The 17,486-nt window shown below is 42.5% G+C and overlaps 2 protein-coding genes across 9 annotated transcripts in view; both read left to right on the top strand.

The window, feature by feature from the left end:
* The first annotated feature begins 2,551 nt into the window (after positions 1 to 2,551).
* On the top strand, positions 2,552 to 2,920 carry LOC118403505 (tigger transposable element-derived protein 4-like). The gene has a single exon (XM_035802230.1). The coding sequence runs from the start codon at positions 2,552 to 2,554 to the stop codon at positions 2,918 to 2,920; it is 369 nt and encodes a 122-aa protein (XP_035658123.1).
* A 10,068-nt stretch (positions 2,921 to 12,988) lies between these two features.
* Positions 12,989 to 17,486, top strand: part of LOC118403314 (angiotensin-converting enzyme-like) — an 18,941-nt gene continuing 14,443 nt past the window's right edge. For 3 of the 8 annotated variants that reach the window (XM_035802008.1, XM_035802009.1, XM_035802007.1), the window contains exon 1: positions 12,989 to 13,375. The gene's annotated coding sequence lies outside the window, so the exon portion shown is untranslated. The remainder of the gene's footprint in view (positions 13,376 to 17,486) is intronic. The other 5 variants (XM_035802003.1, XM_035802006.1, XM_035802010.1 and 2 more) reach the window with 3 other exon arrangements.

The following is a 17,486-nucleotide window of genomic DNA, read 5'->3' on the forward strand; positions in this document are numbered from 1 at the left end:
AAAGCCATACTTCGGCGTTGGGCTTCGGTCCTTCGGTAAGTCGTACTGCTTTTAGTAAGATAAGGTGGTTGCCTCTTCCCAAATTGACAATTTGTGTAAGTGCATGTCATATTATAGCATATACCTTAGTTGTCAGTGGCATTAGGATGACCTGTAGTCATGAGTAAAAATGTAGTTTGGTCAAGAGAGGTCGTGACCGTATGCATGTGGTTGAAGTACTGGTTAAAGTCGGGAGAAATGTCTCCACTATTCTGAGGGAGTTGATAGTAATGGTGGTCAGGCTAGGTATGTGTATGTTTGTGCGTTCTCTTCCCTTATCCCTGCACAAGTACGAAGGACATTGACGTTTGGCGCTGGAGAGGTCAACTACTGCCAGGCCACCCGACTGTGCTTCACAAGTACGAAGGACATTGACGTTTGGCGCTGGAGAGGTCAACTACTGCCAGGCCACCCGACTCTGCTTCACAAGTACGAAGGACATTGACGTTTGGCGCTGGAGAGGTCAACTACTGCCAGGCCACCCGACTCTGCTTCACAAGTACGAAGGACATTGACGTTTGGCGCTGGAGAGGTCAACTACTGCCAGGCCACCCGACTCTGCTTGCAGGCGGACGTCATGCCACAGTCGCCACCCTAACGGGGACTCCTGCAGCGTCCACTTCATCGCCGGGGCATGTTCCACTGAAGGCCGGTGAGGGCACCTGTGGAGCGACTGTGGACATGTACAGACGTCTGTGCGCGGTGCAGCAACCCGGGAGAAGGGAGGGACACCTTAGAGAAGTACCACTTGTTTACAACCTGCCGAGCGGAAGCGGAGAGAGGAGAACCCCTTATCTGTTATCTTCAAAAAGTCTGTAAATTGGAAAACTGCCTAAATAACCCCAATCCATAAGAAGAGAAGTAGACAGGACCCAGACAATTATAGGCTAGTAAGCCTGGCTAGGGATGTACTGGTAAACGACCTACGGTACATGAGTTCCATGAGCACTCAAGTTACAACACAAGACTGGAGAGGTTAAAACTGCCATCGCTCAAATTTAGAAAAGATAGAGGAAACATGATTCAAGTATTTAAATTTCTCACAGGCAGGGAGAGGGTACAGGCAGATTGGCAGGTCCCCAAAAGATCTTGCACCAAACAACTACGTGTGGTCAATAAACGACTGGTCACAAGAGGGGGAACCGGTGGATACTGTCTACCTGGATTTTAGGAAAGCATTCGACTCAGTTCCACACCAGAGGTTGCTTGTCAAACTGCAATCATATGGGGACATTGTCAAGTGGATACAGGTCTTTCTCCTCCACAGAAAGCAAAAGGTAGCAATCCACGGAGCTCACTCCTCTTGGCGGGATGGACAGGCAGTTCTCTAGTTTACTAAACACAGTAGGAGAAGAACATGAAAGGATATGGAGAAATCTAGTGCTGGAGGCAACCAACCATGGTTCCCGACTCTTCATGCCAGATGAGGATGGAATTAGGCGAGATTAGGTGAATTCGCCCTTATTTCTTCAGGTTCTAGATGTAATGCTTTTCATTCTTCAAGGTTGGCTTATTACTCTAAGTATTCTAAGCATGTTAACGGGTTGAGGAATGATGACATGAGATACAAGGTTTTCAAATTTTTAAGGAAGGAGAAATCGTGTGGGGTTGGAATTCTTTTTTCTAGACAAAGCAATATTAAATTGATTAATGTGGCTAGGGACGTGCAGGGAAGGTTTCTGACATTAGATTTAATTAAAGGTCGATCTGTCTACGTATAAAATATATAATATTTAAGCGCCAAACAAATACAGTGGAAACCAGCTATTTGCAATACACATTGGCGCAAAAGTCGGCTTGTACGTGTTGCAAAGAATTCTGAAATCCAAAACCGTTCCCATTAGCGCCATTGTATACAGCACCCCCTATGTGCAAAGCCCAAATCGGCTAATTGGGAAAAAAATTCAAAATGCAACAAAAAATACGCCAAACCACCGAGGAAGAGAGTGGAGCTAACCTTAGCAGATAAAGTTAATGTAATCCAGCTCCTGAACAGCGTTCCAAAGATATCGCGGACGGAATGCAGGGTGAATCAGAACCGAGCAGCCATCCTGCGGTAGTGGGAATCCAACAGCAATCCTAACAGGAAGAGGCAGCAAGAGGGCAAGAATAAAGACGTAGAAGAGGCTCTCATGCGCTGGTTCGTCAATGGCAGAGCGAAGGATGCCCCACTCTACGGCCCCATCCTGATGGAGAAGGCCAAGCAGCTGGCAGCAGGCCTTGGTGACCACGACTTCGAACCCACCGAGGGATGGCTGGGCCGATGAAAGAAGCGGAACAACATAAAGTTCATCAGAGCGCATGGCGAGAAGAAGGACGCAGTCCGCGGAGGACTGGGTAAGAGACGTTCTGCCTACCATTCTAGAAGACTGTGACAGTGAAGACATCTATAACTGCGACGAGACCGGCCTTTTGGATCGCGCACTACACAGGGGGACGTTGGCTCAGAAGACAGAAGTTGTCCGGAAGCAAGAAGGTCATGGACAGAATCAGTGTCATGTTCTGCTGTAACATGACTGAAACCGACAAACTGACTCCTCTGGTCATCGGAAAAAGCCAGACGCCGAGTTGCTTCCGAGCTAAGTGTGTTCCGTTACCCTGGGAGAACAACAAGACAGCCTGGATGACGGCCGCCATCTTCAAGGACTGGGTGCGGAACGTCGACGAAGAGATGGGAAAGAGGTGGAAGAAGATCTTGCCTCTCCTGGACAACTGTACGGTTCATCCTCATGACGTCCCCCTGAGCAACATCCGCCTGATGTTCCTACCTGCCCACAACACGCCACTGATCCAGCCGCTAGATCAGGGCATTATTCAGAACTTTAAAGCCCTTTATGTGCAACAAAAGAAGACAGATCTTGCGGATATTTCTCTGTTCTGAAAAAAGGAACGCAAAACATTATCCTATGTGGGGACTTGAATTGTGTGAAACCATAGATTTAGCCAAGGGGGAGGTCAATTGTTTGATTTGGAAGACTTGTGGAAAAAGGAGAACTCCTTCGATAGACTGTATACTTAGAGAAATACGGATAGAGGCATATAGTGTAACTTGATAGAATTTATTCAAGCTAAAGGAGTTTAGAGGTTCACTGTTTCCTTCTCAGATCTTGATGGATTTTGTATGTATTTTGAAGACATAATGGATGAAATACAAATAGGGAAGGAATCATGGAGATGTAATATATCAATTCTACAAGATGAGTGTTTTCAGAACAATTAAAAAAATGCCTTAATGTTTGGGTACTATTGACAATTTGACACCCTTTTCTCAAACAAAAGAACATGGTGAGATAACACGAAAGAGAAAATTAGGAATTTGATTATAACGAATTCCGTCAGGATTCAAAGGCAAAGGATGATGTCCTGAAAAGAAATTACTTGTCTTTTGGATGAGCCGAATACAAATGGGGATATAGTGAAGGGATTGGCTGAATTGAAAAAAAAATACTTTGGTATACTTAAAAGCTATTGAAATATCACATTTAGGAAGAACTTAAAGTGGGTTCCACAAATTGCAGATATCGCCAACATAGCTAACAGATCTCTCGGCTTTATTCGACACAACATATAAAGATAACCAAAGCCATCAAGGAAGCAGCTTACAAAGCACTGGTTATATTAGACCAACCCTAGAGTACGCAAGAAGAGTGTGGGCAACAAGGACATCACTATTACTGTTTTAAAGAAATTCCAGCACAGAGCTGTTAAGGTGGATTGTTGCCGTTTCCGGTCCGGTCTTTCAGTGTAGGAGCCATGTTACAAGACTTGGGTCTGGAGACGCTACAGACAAGACGGAAAAAAATAGACTTACAACCTTCTTCAAGTTTCCTCGTTAAATTGTCCCAGTATTAACTCGAAAACCTCCGCTGCAGGACAGCTTACAGAGAAATGTTCTTTTTTTCCGCGCACGGTCGTAGACGGGAGCTCTCTACCTACAGAAATAGCAACTTCACCACCCCTGTCCTCCTTCAGGGAGAAGGTGGCCCAGCTAAACTAATTACTAGTATGGTCATCCCCCTATACCATCTATCATACCAGCAACAGTTAAAAGCTCTTCTGGCCTCTGACCTGGCCAAGAAGTGAGGCAGATTCATCGATATGACGAAATTGGCTACCTCAACCTGAAGAAAAACAAAGAGATCTAGAATAGGATGGGAAGAAGAAGGTGAGAAAACCCATGAACTTTTCTTGTCTAGCTATAGAGAAGCAGAAAGAGGGATGGAGATCAATAAGATACAGAATAAAGACGGTAAAGCTGTTTTTCAGCTCAGCCTCTAGTGTTCTTGCTGATTCTGCTGGGCGAGCTCTAGGTGGTATTTTGGGTAAAAAAAAGAAGAAAAAAAGAAAGAACTTGTACAAACACAAACAGGTACCCACAAGGTTTTTGAAAAATATTATGATGATATATTTTCTAAAGAACAGACAGTCAAAACTGCACAATATGAATTGTTCAGTCAAGTCAAATGATACGACAAGAGCAGAGAAATCATATGAAAAGCCCCCTTTCTGAAGCAGAGTACTACAATGCATTGGAATGTTTTAGCGATGGAAAAGGCCCTGACAGCGATGGGCTTCCTAAAGAATTCTATATTACATTCTGGGGCATTCTGAAATTCGTACCATGTTACAGAGTCTGGCGTTCTCCATGAAGGGTTAGTGGAAGGGATACTTTAATCCTCACAAAGGGAAGGACTTATCGCTCTGTGGAATAAAAAAAAAGTGATTTATTGGAGATTAAGAATAAAAGACCAATTTCACTTCTAAACGTTGACTACAAAATCCCCTCAAAGGCACTGACTAACAGACTTAAACACACTTAAAGTTTGTTATTCATGAAGACCAAAGTTGTAGGAAGATATCAGACAGCTTATTAGATTTCAAGAACATAACTTAATATATGGAACAGAGAAATGTGACAAAGGAGTTTTTGTATCGTTAGATCAAGAGAAGGCTGTTAATCGAGTCGACCATGATTATTTAAACAAAGTACTTACAAAGATGGGATATGCAGATGTGTTAAGTTACATAAGAACTTTATATTGTCAAGCATATTGTAAAAAAATAATCAATGGTGATCTATCAGAAAAGATCATGCTTCGGACAGGAGTGATGCAAGGTTGTTCCTTGTCCCCACTTTTATACATAATATAGATCCGTCAGCATGTCTCATCAGGAAAGATACAACTATTGAAGGGGTGCGTCTCCCAAACGGTGTGGAGAAGAAAAAAAGTACGTTTGCTGATGACTCTAATGCAATACTTTTAATGGATCATTCAATAGCCATTTTATTTCATGATATAAACATGAACAGGGGACGGGGGGGAAAATGAACAGAGGAAAGACAGAAGCTCTCTGATTATGGAAATGGAGGAACAGAAAGGAAGGACCAGTCAAAATCAAACAATTGTCGAACACTACTCGTGACTACTGTTGATTTGCACGGTGGCACTTTCGGGCATGGGAGATTTCGTTTGGGAGAGTAGAGAGGCAAGCTTTGTCGGACAAAGGCACAACAAATAATAAACAGGAAAGTTGGTGGGCGTGATGTTGTGGAAGAAGCCATAGAAGGTAGTAGTAGTAGCGTGGGGAGTGAGGAAGACGGGGAGCCGCCTATTGTTCTTCACTAGCCTCTTGTAGAGGACAATGACCACGCCGAGGCCAGTTACCCAGTTAGTAAGAACAAAGGAGCCCGGCCAAAAGCACATGTAAACTGCTTCTTAAGGGTGACAGAGAAAAATATGATTTAAAAAAAAAATTGAATGCATTTTCGGACCTTTGAAGTGGACAGCCATCTTAGGTCAAATAGTTAGCCGGGGGGGGGGGGGGGCAGGTAGTACATTTTGCTTTGAAAGCCATACTTCGGCGTTGGGCTTCGGTCCTTCGGTCCTTCGTACTGCTTTTAGTACGGAGGGTCAGCACCAGACGACGAGAGGTCATTATCTTAGGTTATCTGTGCCACTGGCCAAATCTACTGTGCGTCGTTTGCAGTTAGGACAGTACAGAAATGGAACTCATTGCCAGTAGAGGTCGTGAAAGCAGAGTCAGTTAATAGCTTCAAAATATGGTTGGCTTTGTGCTGGGGAAAGAAGAAGTACTGTGAGCGACAGGAGGCTGACTACACGGGCAGTGATGCCTTCTTCACCTAGAAATCATCAGGTATCGTCAGGCCTGTAAGATGGAGTGTGACAGGCGACGGATGGACGGCGACGGAACGCCAACAAGATGAATCTTTGGGCGCTGATTATGAACTCTGGAACCACATGTTTAAATTTTGTAGGTCGACATTTTTACCATGCACTATATGTGTTTATATTTCTTTGTACATGTATATTTCTTTCCGTCATTCTATTCTAAAATATTTTAGCGATGAAAATGCTGGAAAATTATGCGTATTCCCTCACAGAGGACGGCTCGATATTAACTCGTGTGCGGGTGTAGGAAGGGTAAGGGTAAAAAAGAAAAGAAATGCAGTTCATCGGTTTCGTAAAAGAGAGAGAGAAAGGGACGACCAAAGAGAAGAAGCAAAGAGAGCAGCCAGGTATTAATTTATGACAACAGTAAGGTGATATAAGCTGATATCGGTAACCAACTCGAGCTCCCGAAAGAGATCAGATCTGATTATGTATCCCAGGAAGACGACACACTTGGTGCTACTAGAGCTGACGGTACCCTAGGAAGATAAAGTGGAAGAGGCCCATGAAATGAAGCTACAAAAATACCATACCAGGAGCTACTAGCCTGCTGTAGTGGAAGCTGTCTGTAGGGGTTTTATTGTAGAATCAACGTGGAGAACCCTCGAACTCCTTAGATTTGTAGGAAGAAAGAGCAGAAACCCGACGCGAAAGATAGTGGAGACGGCCCGAGAAGCCCCCCACTGGTCGTGGAGACAACTCCTCGCCAGGCAGTGACTGGCCATCACTGATGCCCCGCCGACAAGAGGTGTACTACGTAAAGGGCCGAAACGCCGATGACTGCTGGATCATGGACGTAGCTGACGATGCATGGTGAGGAGAGCAGGGAAACCTCTGTATGATGTACGTTTAGGGTGAAATTACCGAACTGTTGTATGCTAAAAATTAACACCGCATAAACTACACTGCGTATAACTGCAAAGGGTCTGGAACCTGTAACCAAAAGCTACACATGGAGGCACTTAGTTGGCAGATCAAAATGAATGGTCGAACACTACAATTAATTTGCTGGGTGGTACTTTGGAGTATGGGAATTTGGCTGTTTTGAATTGAAACCAAAGATGAAATGAATATAAGGCAGATCAAGCAAAATGGGAAGTTAATACTTTTGCAATAGAAAGGAGGAAGGTAATAATTTATTGTTTGCTTGCTCCAACTCTATGGTACATTGCTCCCATTTTTAAAGTACCATTTGAGTGCGCAAAGGAGATTGAAAAAGTAACTTATCAATTCTTGTGGGGAAGAATGAATGGAACGGTTACGAGAGAGACTCTTCATTTGCTAGAAAAATCAAGGAGGATTGAAATGATGAATTTGATTGAAAAAATGTGTGCTTGCCTTAACCTTGAAGGAAATAATTAATAAAGATACGGCTTGGACTTCAAGTACAGACTCATGAACTCTGCCGAGGCTAGAGGCATTTACAACATGGATGAATCCGGAGTGTTTTACAGGACAACTTCATCAAAGACCCTCTTTGTCGGTGGAGAAAAGTGCAGCGGCATGAAACAGTCAAAGGCGAGACTCACAATGATGCTGTGCGCTAACATGGATTGAAAGAAAGAGAAGCCCTTGGTGATCGGTAAATAGGACACCAGTGTGCTTCAAGAACATTGCTACACCGGTACCGACCTTGCCTGTGACCTACAGGAACAACAAAAAAGCATGGATGACGTCAGACATTTTCTGCAACTGGCTAGAGGGAAGGAAAATCCTGTTGTTTACGGACAATGCGCCGAGCCACCCAAATGTCACCCTCCAGAACGCGCAGCGGCAATTCTTTCCACCCAACACTACCAGCAAACTCCAGCCGATGGACCATGGGAATATTCAGACTGTAAAGCTAAAGCATCGCAAGCCCCCTGTGCCTGCTCCTGTGTCACCCCCTGTGCCTGTTGCTGTGTCTGTGCAACCCCCTGTGCCTGCTGCCCCTGTGCCTGCCCCTGTGCCTGCTGCCCCTGTGCCACCCCCTGTGACAGACAGCACTATGTAGTTATGGAAGCAACCGGCATTGACATTTCCAAGAAGGTTATGGTCTTGGGCGGTATCCAGTGGGTGGAAAGGCACGGAGAGAGACCAGCTCGTAGACCATTGAGGAGTGCTTCAGGAAAGCCGGCTCCTCTGCCTCCAGTCTTGCTGGTGACTTCAAGTTTACTAGAATTTTGTTGCTTTTACAATTTCAGCTACATGTACAATTTAAGCTGATAGAAATGATAGAAACAAGGCTCATACATGACCAGGCATCACTACAAGAAGACCTCACCGACCTCGAACTTTGGACAGAAGAAAGTAAAATGAAACTTCATCCCAACAAATGTAAGGTCATGCACATCTGTGTCACCAGAACCCCTCCACCTCTGCCGTCCCTGCAGATCGACGGGCATACACTCCAGACCGTGGACATTGCAAAGCTACTGGGGATATGGATACAGTCTGATCTCAAATGGAACACCCAGGTCAACCACATGACTAAACAAAGCAGTAAAAGTCTTTACATACTGAGGCGCTTGAGAAAGTTCAACCTACCGGTCGATCCCTGATTTCGTTATAGTGTACACTTCGTATGTGAGGCCAGTACTGGAATATACAGCCCCCGTTTGGAGTCCTGGACTAACAAACAGTCATGGCAGCTCGAAACCATACAAAAGAGGGCCTGCAGAATCATCCTGGGGAAGGGGTACACCAACTACGCCGAGGCCTGCGAACAGCTAGGTCTACCGACACTGGGAAACAGACGTGAACACTTGTGCCTCCGCTTCGGGAGGAAGCTGCTGAGTAGCACGTCCTTCAGAAGCCTACTCCCTCCTCTCCGAGGGCAGATCAGCGCCCTTCGCACTAAACAACCCAACGAACTTGATGCAATAAAGACCAGAACTGTAAGATTCAGAAACAGCAGTATCCCGTACATTGTAAGACTATTGAACAAAAACAATGCCCCCTCATGACGTCATGACATAGTGTGAAGCTACCTGTAAAGGTCACTTTCTGTCGTTAATTGCTTCTGAGTTAACATATGCAATATCCATTTTTAGATAATTGTTTAAACGGTTTTATTGCATATAAGGTCAATGCTAAGTAGACAAAGCAAAATCATTTTTAACTGTACATCTATTATTTTTAACAATCGCCTCCAGTTTTTAAGCAGATGACATGTAAAGCTTGCCTAGGAATAAGAGCAGGGCCCAGTCAAAGCAGACAACCCTGGACACATTTTTCAAGAAGTTGTAATCACTCATGTAATCACTCTTGCGATGTGTAATCTTGAAATGAAATTGTACATACATACATAACCCTTGTTCCCAATGCACATTGTAATTATTCTTGCAGTTGAACTCATTTGAGGCCATAAAAGTGGCTCATATTGTTATTGACATACATTTTGACTATGCAGAAATAAAGTAACAGCTACAGTGCTGTAGAAGTAGTAGTAGTAGTAGTAATGCAAATGTATCCAGTTTTTGATTAAACTTCTTAAGTTAAGTTAAATAAGTTAAACATATGTAGTGTTAATGTATATGTCAATTAAGACTCAGTATTTTGTTGGAAGCTCGATCACTGCCTTGTCACTTAATATTGCTGGTAGTCAAATGGCTATATACTGCCTATAGGGGCCACCTGCTCATAGGGGTCGAATTTGGCCAGTCCCTTGAGTGATCCCTATGGACAGGTTTTACTGTACTTCAAGCTGAAGCGGAAGGTGGCTGGGAAGTCGAGACAGGGACAAACGAAACTGGGTGAGGACTAACTGACCCAGTAAGAGTAGCGGGGGTAACGAGGCTGTTCGGGAGCAGGCACAATGCCCACCCCTTACCCCTCTATGTGTTGATGCAGCGGCAATTGGAATGCAAAACAACTCAGGATGTGCAGCCAAAGTTTGTCGATTGATATGGAATTCAGGTTTATGAACAGAGATACCGAGAATAAAAGCATAAAAACACAGGGTAAATTCAATATAGCTGCAATAAAGAATACCCAACTGCATCAAATAACTAGACGGACTAATAGACTCCCAGTGTCAACCTTTAATAGGATTCAAGGCAGGAGACAAGAGAAAGCTCAAGCATGTCGGGATGGAGGACGGAGGGGGAGGGGGGTCTGGGGGGCAGACCGTCAAGTTCCGACCGAAGCATACCTCGATTAGCAAACAAAGCAAGGAATCCGAAGAAAGCTAGGCAGTACCAAGACAATAACTAGGAGACATGTAGCCTTGAGGTGCAAGTAGCTAGAGCGAACACACTCAACTACTAAGGATTGAACTGCATCGACTGGAATAAGTTGTATGGTGGAAGCCAGCCATAGGGGAGGGCAGAGACAAGTCAGACAAATATCTGCATATCCGGACAGCAGAGGTACGAAATATCACCAGATTTTGGTGCAGCACAAAGCGTGAAACCCACCAAAATAGATTGTAGGCATCGAGAGTTAGACTCCAATGAGGATTGAGATGTATTTCAACCTTTAATAGCCCTGACAACAAAGATGGACGAGCCATCTTGCTAGCCTTCCCAGCATGCTTTGCTTATACAGGCTTTTCAATGACGTCATACTAATTATAATTTGGATCGCCCCTCGACCATGTTAGCGGGAAATTGAAAAGACCTCATTCGCATCTTTGAATTCTATATGTTTATGCTTTAGTTGACAGTATTGCAGGAGGGGGCGAAACCCCGTGTGCTCGTCGTGAGAGAATTCACACTGTGATGGTCTGTACTGTCCTTTTTTTTGTTTCTTGAATTATACTATATTCATTTTCTGCTCTTGAATAGATGGCCTTGTAATTGTTGCCTTGAAGATATTCTGTTTCCTTCTTGTTTTGTTTTTGTTGGTACCATCATTGCACAAAAAGGGGTTATCCTAGCCTGACTAAAATCGCGCTCCTAGCGGCCGGCCTTGCAGCTGTGAGGAGGTCTATAAATGTTTGGATAACATTCGGAAAGTGAGAAATGCACTGCTTAACCCAGTCAGCGAGAGATTTTGTAAACACAGGCTATGGTTTATCCGAGGCATGATTATTGCTAGTTGAAAACTTTTCCCAATACCCCGCCTGGAGGACGTGAATACCGTCCACCATCGCAATTTTTATGAGTCCCAACAACTAACCAACAAGTGACCGTAGGTAACATACTCTGTGGCCTAATTATGTTTTTTGTCGGTTGTGATGTTTTCTGTGGTGTATGGCTTGGTGTTTATATTGCATCCAGAACACATCACACCAGCTTATACCAAAAACTTACATAAAAGCTAACATACAATCGAACGACACCAAATGAAAACAACCACACAGCGTCACAATGGATACCCGAGACGCACACCTTTGTAAAAAGTTGGGCAGTGACAGATGTGGACAGCTGACAACGGGACATGCACATAACCCCATATCTGCTTGTAGAAAAGTAATTAGCAAACCCCATGGCCTATAGGCCAGCTGTTCCACAATACCAGGGAAAAAGGGGTGATTTCTCAAATTATGACATCGATATTGAAAACAGCTACCGCGAAAAAAAAGATCCCAAGGATCAAACACGTTCTAACTATAAAACGGATATGACTACAACCGCGCAAAATGTTAACACTATGCGATGTGAAACCAACCTCAATACTAGAAACGCAAAGCCGGAACGAGATGGCATGTTCCGACAAGGACAACATCTGCTTGACGATATCCGATTACCACAAGGCTTAATGCGCGATCATAAGGAAGACCTGGACCACTATACCGGACGGCGTAGGGGTGAAAATTGAAAATTATTACATCTATCATAAACTAAAAAGAACAGCTACCGGGAAAGAAGCGAACGTATAGGTACATCATTTCCCACGGAGTACAGAGGGCATGTCAAACCGCATACAATTGCGGCAAACGTAACATAGAGATATAGGTGCAAACACTTAACACATAAACCGTTCACAAGACAGAGTAAAAAGCAACACAGGGTGTGTTTTGTTTAGTAAGTGCACCGCTCACAAAGTACGTAGTTGGAACTCGTGTGATTTATTCACGCTCCTGGCGGCTGCAGTGACAACGACATGCAAGACAAGGTAAGGTTTCCATGATCTTCCATGCTTCCATGCTGTTTACCAGTCGGTGACGGTGATCTCTAGCCTACTCCGCAGACTTTCGGAGCGGTGGTGTTAATCTTTGTCTTTTTTTGGGGGGTGGGGGGGGGGGGGTGGGTTGATTTGGGGTCTCTTTGCCGGGAAAGGGTCACAGTGCTCACCTTAAAATAAACACCGCCGGCCAACTCCCTTCCTCGGCATAAGGAACCTTAGCCCATGTTGAAAACCTCGTATTAGCGCTCCCTCAAAATAACACCGCCGCTTCGAAAGTCTGCGAAGGAGGCTATAGTAATTTCACTGGACTCTGTCACAAAATTTGAATAAAGATGTAGTTCTCTACCAGACTTATGCGGCGGCGACCTATTAAAAGAACAATGAGGTTATATCATTTTGAACATCCTTGCTAAGAAGGTGAAATCTCAGAGCAAGGTAAGTCGAGTAATTCCTTTAGGCCACAGGTAATTTTTTAAAAATAGACACCATAAACGTCGTAACAAGATTTAAAGTGACAAAACATGGCATCACAACTAACAAGATATACGAGCGATCGCTGTTGTTGTTTATATCCGGGGTATTGGACGGTTGTTGCCTACCAGGACGTCAGCAGATTAGATTGAAAATTGACATTTAAATTAGCAGATCAAATTACCGGTTAATATGTAAAACAATCTTTTGCCAAACACCTGATTTTTGCCTACCTACAACTAGGACATTGGACAGAGATCCAAGATGGCGGATGTGCTGTTTCCCCTTCAAATGCCCGGGTAACAGCACATTGCTTTCTTGCTAATAAGTCGGCCGGGGTCTATTATGGACGCCTAAAAGCTGAACGTCTGCGTTCCGGATATCCAATGTCGTCTCGACCATTGTTTTAGACTTGGTTTTGAACTGTCGCTGGCTCAAGAAACGGAGAAGTTGGAAGTTTGTAAGTTTATTATTTGAAGCTGGGTCGTAAAGATGGCGGCTACATAGACCACGAAGTGCCTGAGTGTGCGCTATAATTCCCTCTGGAGTTCGTCGTGGAGGTCGGTCAATACCGTTTTCTAACTCAGCATCTGCCATAACGAAACACTATCATCACGCCTATGGTAGGTGACTTCTAATTGTTATTACGGTTTGATATTCACACACTTACCGAAATGTATTCCACACTTACCGAAATGGAGGCCCTACTGATTGAATTAGAGGAGTTGAAGAATGAGAACTCGGCAAACTTTTCCAAACTAAGTACCAAGATGGATGACATGAAAACAGACATAAACGTATGTGTGATATTTTAAGCTCTAGTGGCGTTAAGCTAAACGAGCACGATCGACTGATTTCTTAACCTAGAGTTCGGCGACCTCATACCTCCATGAAAATTTAGAGCTTTCGTAACTTTCATGCAATTGACTAACACATTAACATAATTTATGCATGGTGTTGTTCATCATTGACTAACGTACACATGTCACAGTTATAAAATTCCCATTATTAATCATAAAGCAGTTTTGCAATTTTTACATAAATTATGCAAATAAGTTCCTCATTACCATATTTGGTATCTGCTTATATTCCACCTATCGTAATTAACATGTGTTACATGTATTGAGGTCCAGTTATTGAAAACAATGGAACTATACAATTTCCTCATTAATTATGCAAATTAAGTCCTCATTTGCATAACATGTATATCATTATGAACATCTTTGCCTAAGCTACCCGCATGCCTGAAATGCAGGCAATCCATCGTTTCTTTCTGCAGTTATCCTCTTTGGAGTGTCTTGACAAAAACACCCATGCAGTTCCACAATTAAATGTTAGGGAGCTGAAACTTGCCCCACTTTTTCATGACACCAAAAGCTATCTACCACCAAAATATCAAGACCATAGCATGTCTGGAACAAGAGATACATTGAAAAAAATGCTATGATAGAATATTCTCATTAATTATGCAAATGTACTCCTAATTTATGCATGGTGTTGTTCATCATTGACTAACGTACACATGTCACAGTTATAAAATTCCCATTATTAATCATAAAGCAGTTTTGCAATTTTTACATAAATTATGCAAATAAGTTCCTCATTACCATATTTGGTATCTGCTTATATTCCACCTATCGTAATTAACATGTGTTACATGTATTGAGGTCCAGTTATTGAAAACAATGGAACTATACAATTTCCTCATTAATTATGCAAATTAAGTCCTCATTTGCATAACATGTATATCATTATGAACATCTTTGCCTAAGCTACCCGCATGCCTGAAATGCAGGCAATCCATCGTTTCTTTCTGCAGTTATCCTCTTTGGAGTGTCTTGACAAAAACACCCATGCAGTTCCACAATTAAATGTTAGGGAGCTGAAACTTGCCCCACTTTTTCATGACACCAAAAGCTATCTACCACCAAAATATCAAGACCATAGCATGTCTGGAACAAGAGATACATTGAAAAAAATGCTATGATAGAATATTCTCATTAATTATGCAAATGTACTCCTGTTTTGCATAATTAGTATCTTATCTTGTAAAACATTGTCTAAGGTACCTACATACCAAAAATGATGAAAATCCGTTGTTCCCTTCTTGAGTTATCGTCTTTAGAAGTTTTTGACAAAAATGCCCCTGCTTTCCCAAAACTAGACGCTAGGGGGCCCAAACTTATGTCACTTATTTCTGAGCACAAGAGCTATCTAAAACTTCTCCCAAAACTAGACGCTAGGGGGCCCAAACTTATGTCACTTATTTCTGAGCACAAGAGCTATCTAAAACTTCAAAATCGTAACCATAGCTTGCTCAGAACATGAGATAGCAAACCCGGAAGTTGCGATGCAGTACCAAGGGAAGCCGCTAGGGGGACCAAAATCTAATCATTTCCAGCTTTCATGACACCCTACCAACACACCAAGTATGAAACCAATCCACCAAGCCGTTCTTGAGTTATTTTGTTTACACACAGACAGACAGACAGACACACAGACACACAGACAAACACAGGGTAAAATATAACCTCCATGACATTTCATGGAGGTAATAAAGGCTAAGATAGCAACACTGGAGGAACGACAATTCCATAGCGATCAGTACTCCAGCAAAAACTGTCTCCGTATTTGGGGCCTCCCTGATAACTATGAGAGTAAAGAACTCCTTGATTAGTCCTTGGAGTTTACAAAGTCAACTCTGAAAGTTGAGATTGCTTCAACGGGGGGGGGGGGGGGGGGGGACATTCACTATTTGGGGAAGGGATCTAGCCGACATGTTATTGTAAAGTTTTCCATATTTATGGCCCAAAGGAAAGTTTATGAGGCCAGGAGAGAGTTGAAGGGAGTTAAAAACAAGTCTGGTCAATTTATCTCGCTACGACGTGATCTGTCTCCAATTAGCAGATCTTTATTAGCACAAGCTAAGCAGATGGCATCTGACGGCAAGATTTTTTCTTCGGTGTGGGTGACCATGGAGGGGAAAATATGGGCGGCACAAGGCGATAAAGGGCTGCAGCTGACAGGACCACAGGACCTTGATTACGGCGCGCCGGGCGACACAGCTGAAGAGAATTCCACCCATCGCAGAAGGACCGTGGCGAAACGCCTGGCGTCTACGTCACCTGACTCACGACCGGACACTAAGCGCGTTAATGTCTTTGAACAGTTGCCGGCGGATGAAACCTGTCCCTGAACACTTGCTTTGTGAACTGGAACTGTTGCTATATTCATTTGTAGACATGTTTCTTTGCCTTGAAGAGTCTTTTGTCTATAGACAATGTGATGTCAGACCTCAGTGATTACACGATTTATTCTGTCTTTGATTAATGGCGTTGTATTCCTGTCTTTGGAAAGTGCAGTCGGATTTTCAGAATTAAAAGACGACGTCTGTGCACCCGGTGTCTGCAATCATTCGTACAACAAGTTGGAAATGTGTTTTTACCCTTATGAACTTGTCGTATTTTTTCTGTGTTAAGCTTCTTGCATATATTCAGAGTTTTGACATCGGTTTGTATCTTACATGAATCTGTGTATTTGAGTTGAATTTTGATGTTTAGTTTTGATTATTATTTGTGTTTGGATATTACTTTACTTGTTCAGAGTTTTGACAGGGGTTCCTACTTTCCATGAATCTGTGAATTTGAGTTGAATTTTGATGTTGAGTTGGATTATTGTTGTGTTTGGAGAGTACTTTATATTGAAATTGAGTTGAATTTTGATGTTTCGTTTTGATTACTGTTTGTGTTTGGAGATTACTTGTTCATAGTTTTGACATGGGTTTGTATCTTTCATGAATCTCTGAATTTGCGTTGAATTTTGATGTTGAGTTTTGATTCTTGTTTGTGTTTGGATATTACTTTACTTGTTCAGAGTTTTGACATGGTTTCGTATCTTATATGAATCTGTGAATTTGAGTTGAATTTTAATGTTGAGTTTGATTATTGTTTGTGTTTGGATATTACTTTACTTGTGCATGTTCAGAGTTTTGACATGGGTTCCTACTTTACATGAATCTGTGAATTTGAGTTGAATTTTGATGTTGAGTTGGATTATTGTTTGTGTTTGGATATTACTTTACTCGTCCAGAGTTTTGACAGGGGCTCATACCTTTCATGAATCTGTGAATTTGCGTTGAATTTTGATGTTGAGTTTTGATCATTGTTTGTGTTTGGATAATACTTTACTTGTTCAAAGTTTTAACATGGGTTCCTACTTTACATGAATCTGTGAACATGAGTTGAATTATGATGTTGAGTTGGATTATTGCTGTGTTTGGAGAGTGCTTTATATTGAATTTGAGTTGAATTTTGATGTTGAGTTTTGATTATTGTTTGTGTTTGGACATTACTAGTACTTTACTCGTCCAGAGTTTTGACAGGGGCCCATACCTTACATGAATGCGTGAATTTGTGTTGAGTTTTGATGTTGAGTTGGATTATTGTTTGTGTTTGAAGATTACTTTATGCATTCTGAATTTTGACACGGGTACATACCTGACATGATTTTGTGAGTCTGAGTTGCATTTTGAATTTCAGTTGGATTATTGTTTCTGTTTTGAGCTTTCTTCATATATTAAGTTTACAATGGTTTCAATAACTAAATGTAGAATTGTGAGTAAACTCGTAGTTGGATTATTGGAATGATACGCCTTAAAGAAGATAAACGTTTTGCTGTGAATGTTTTGTTTTTAGTCATGGCAAACAATTTTCCGCCTCTGTTTGTTCAAAGTTG

Source organism: Branchiostoma floridae, chromosome 16, assembly GCF_000003815.2.
Source record: "Branchiostoma floridae strain S238N-H82 chromosome 16, Bfl_VNyyK, whole genome shotgun sequence".
In the NCBI taxonomy this organism is placed as follows: Eukaryota; Metazoa; Chordata; class Leptocardii; order Amphioxiformes; family Branchiostomatidae; genus Branchiostoma; species Branchiostoma floridae.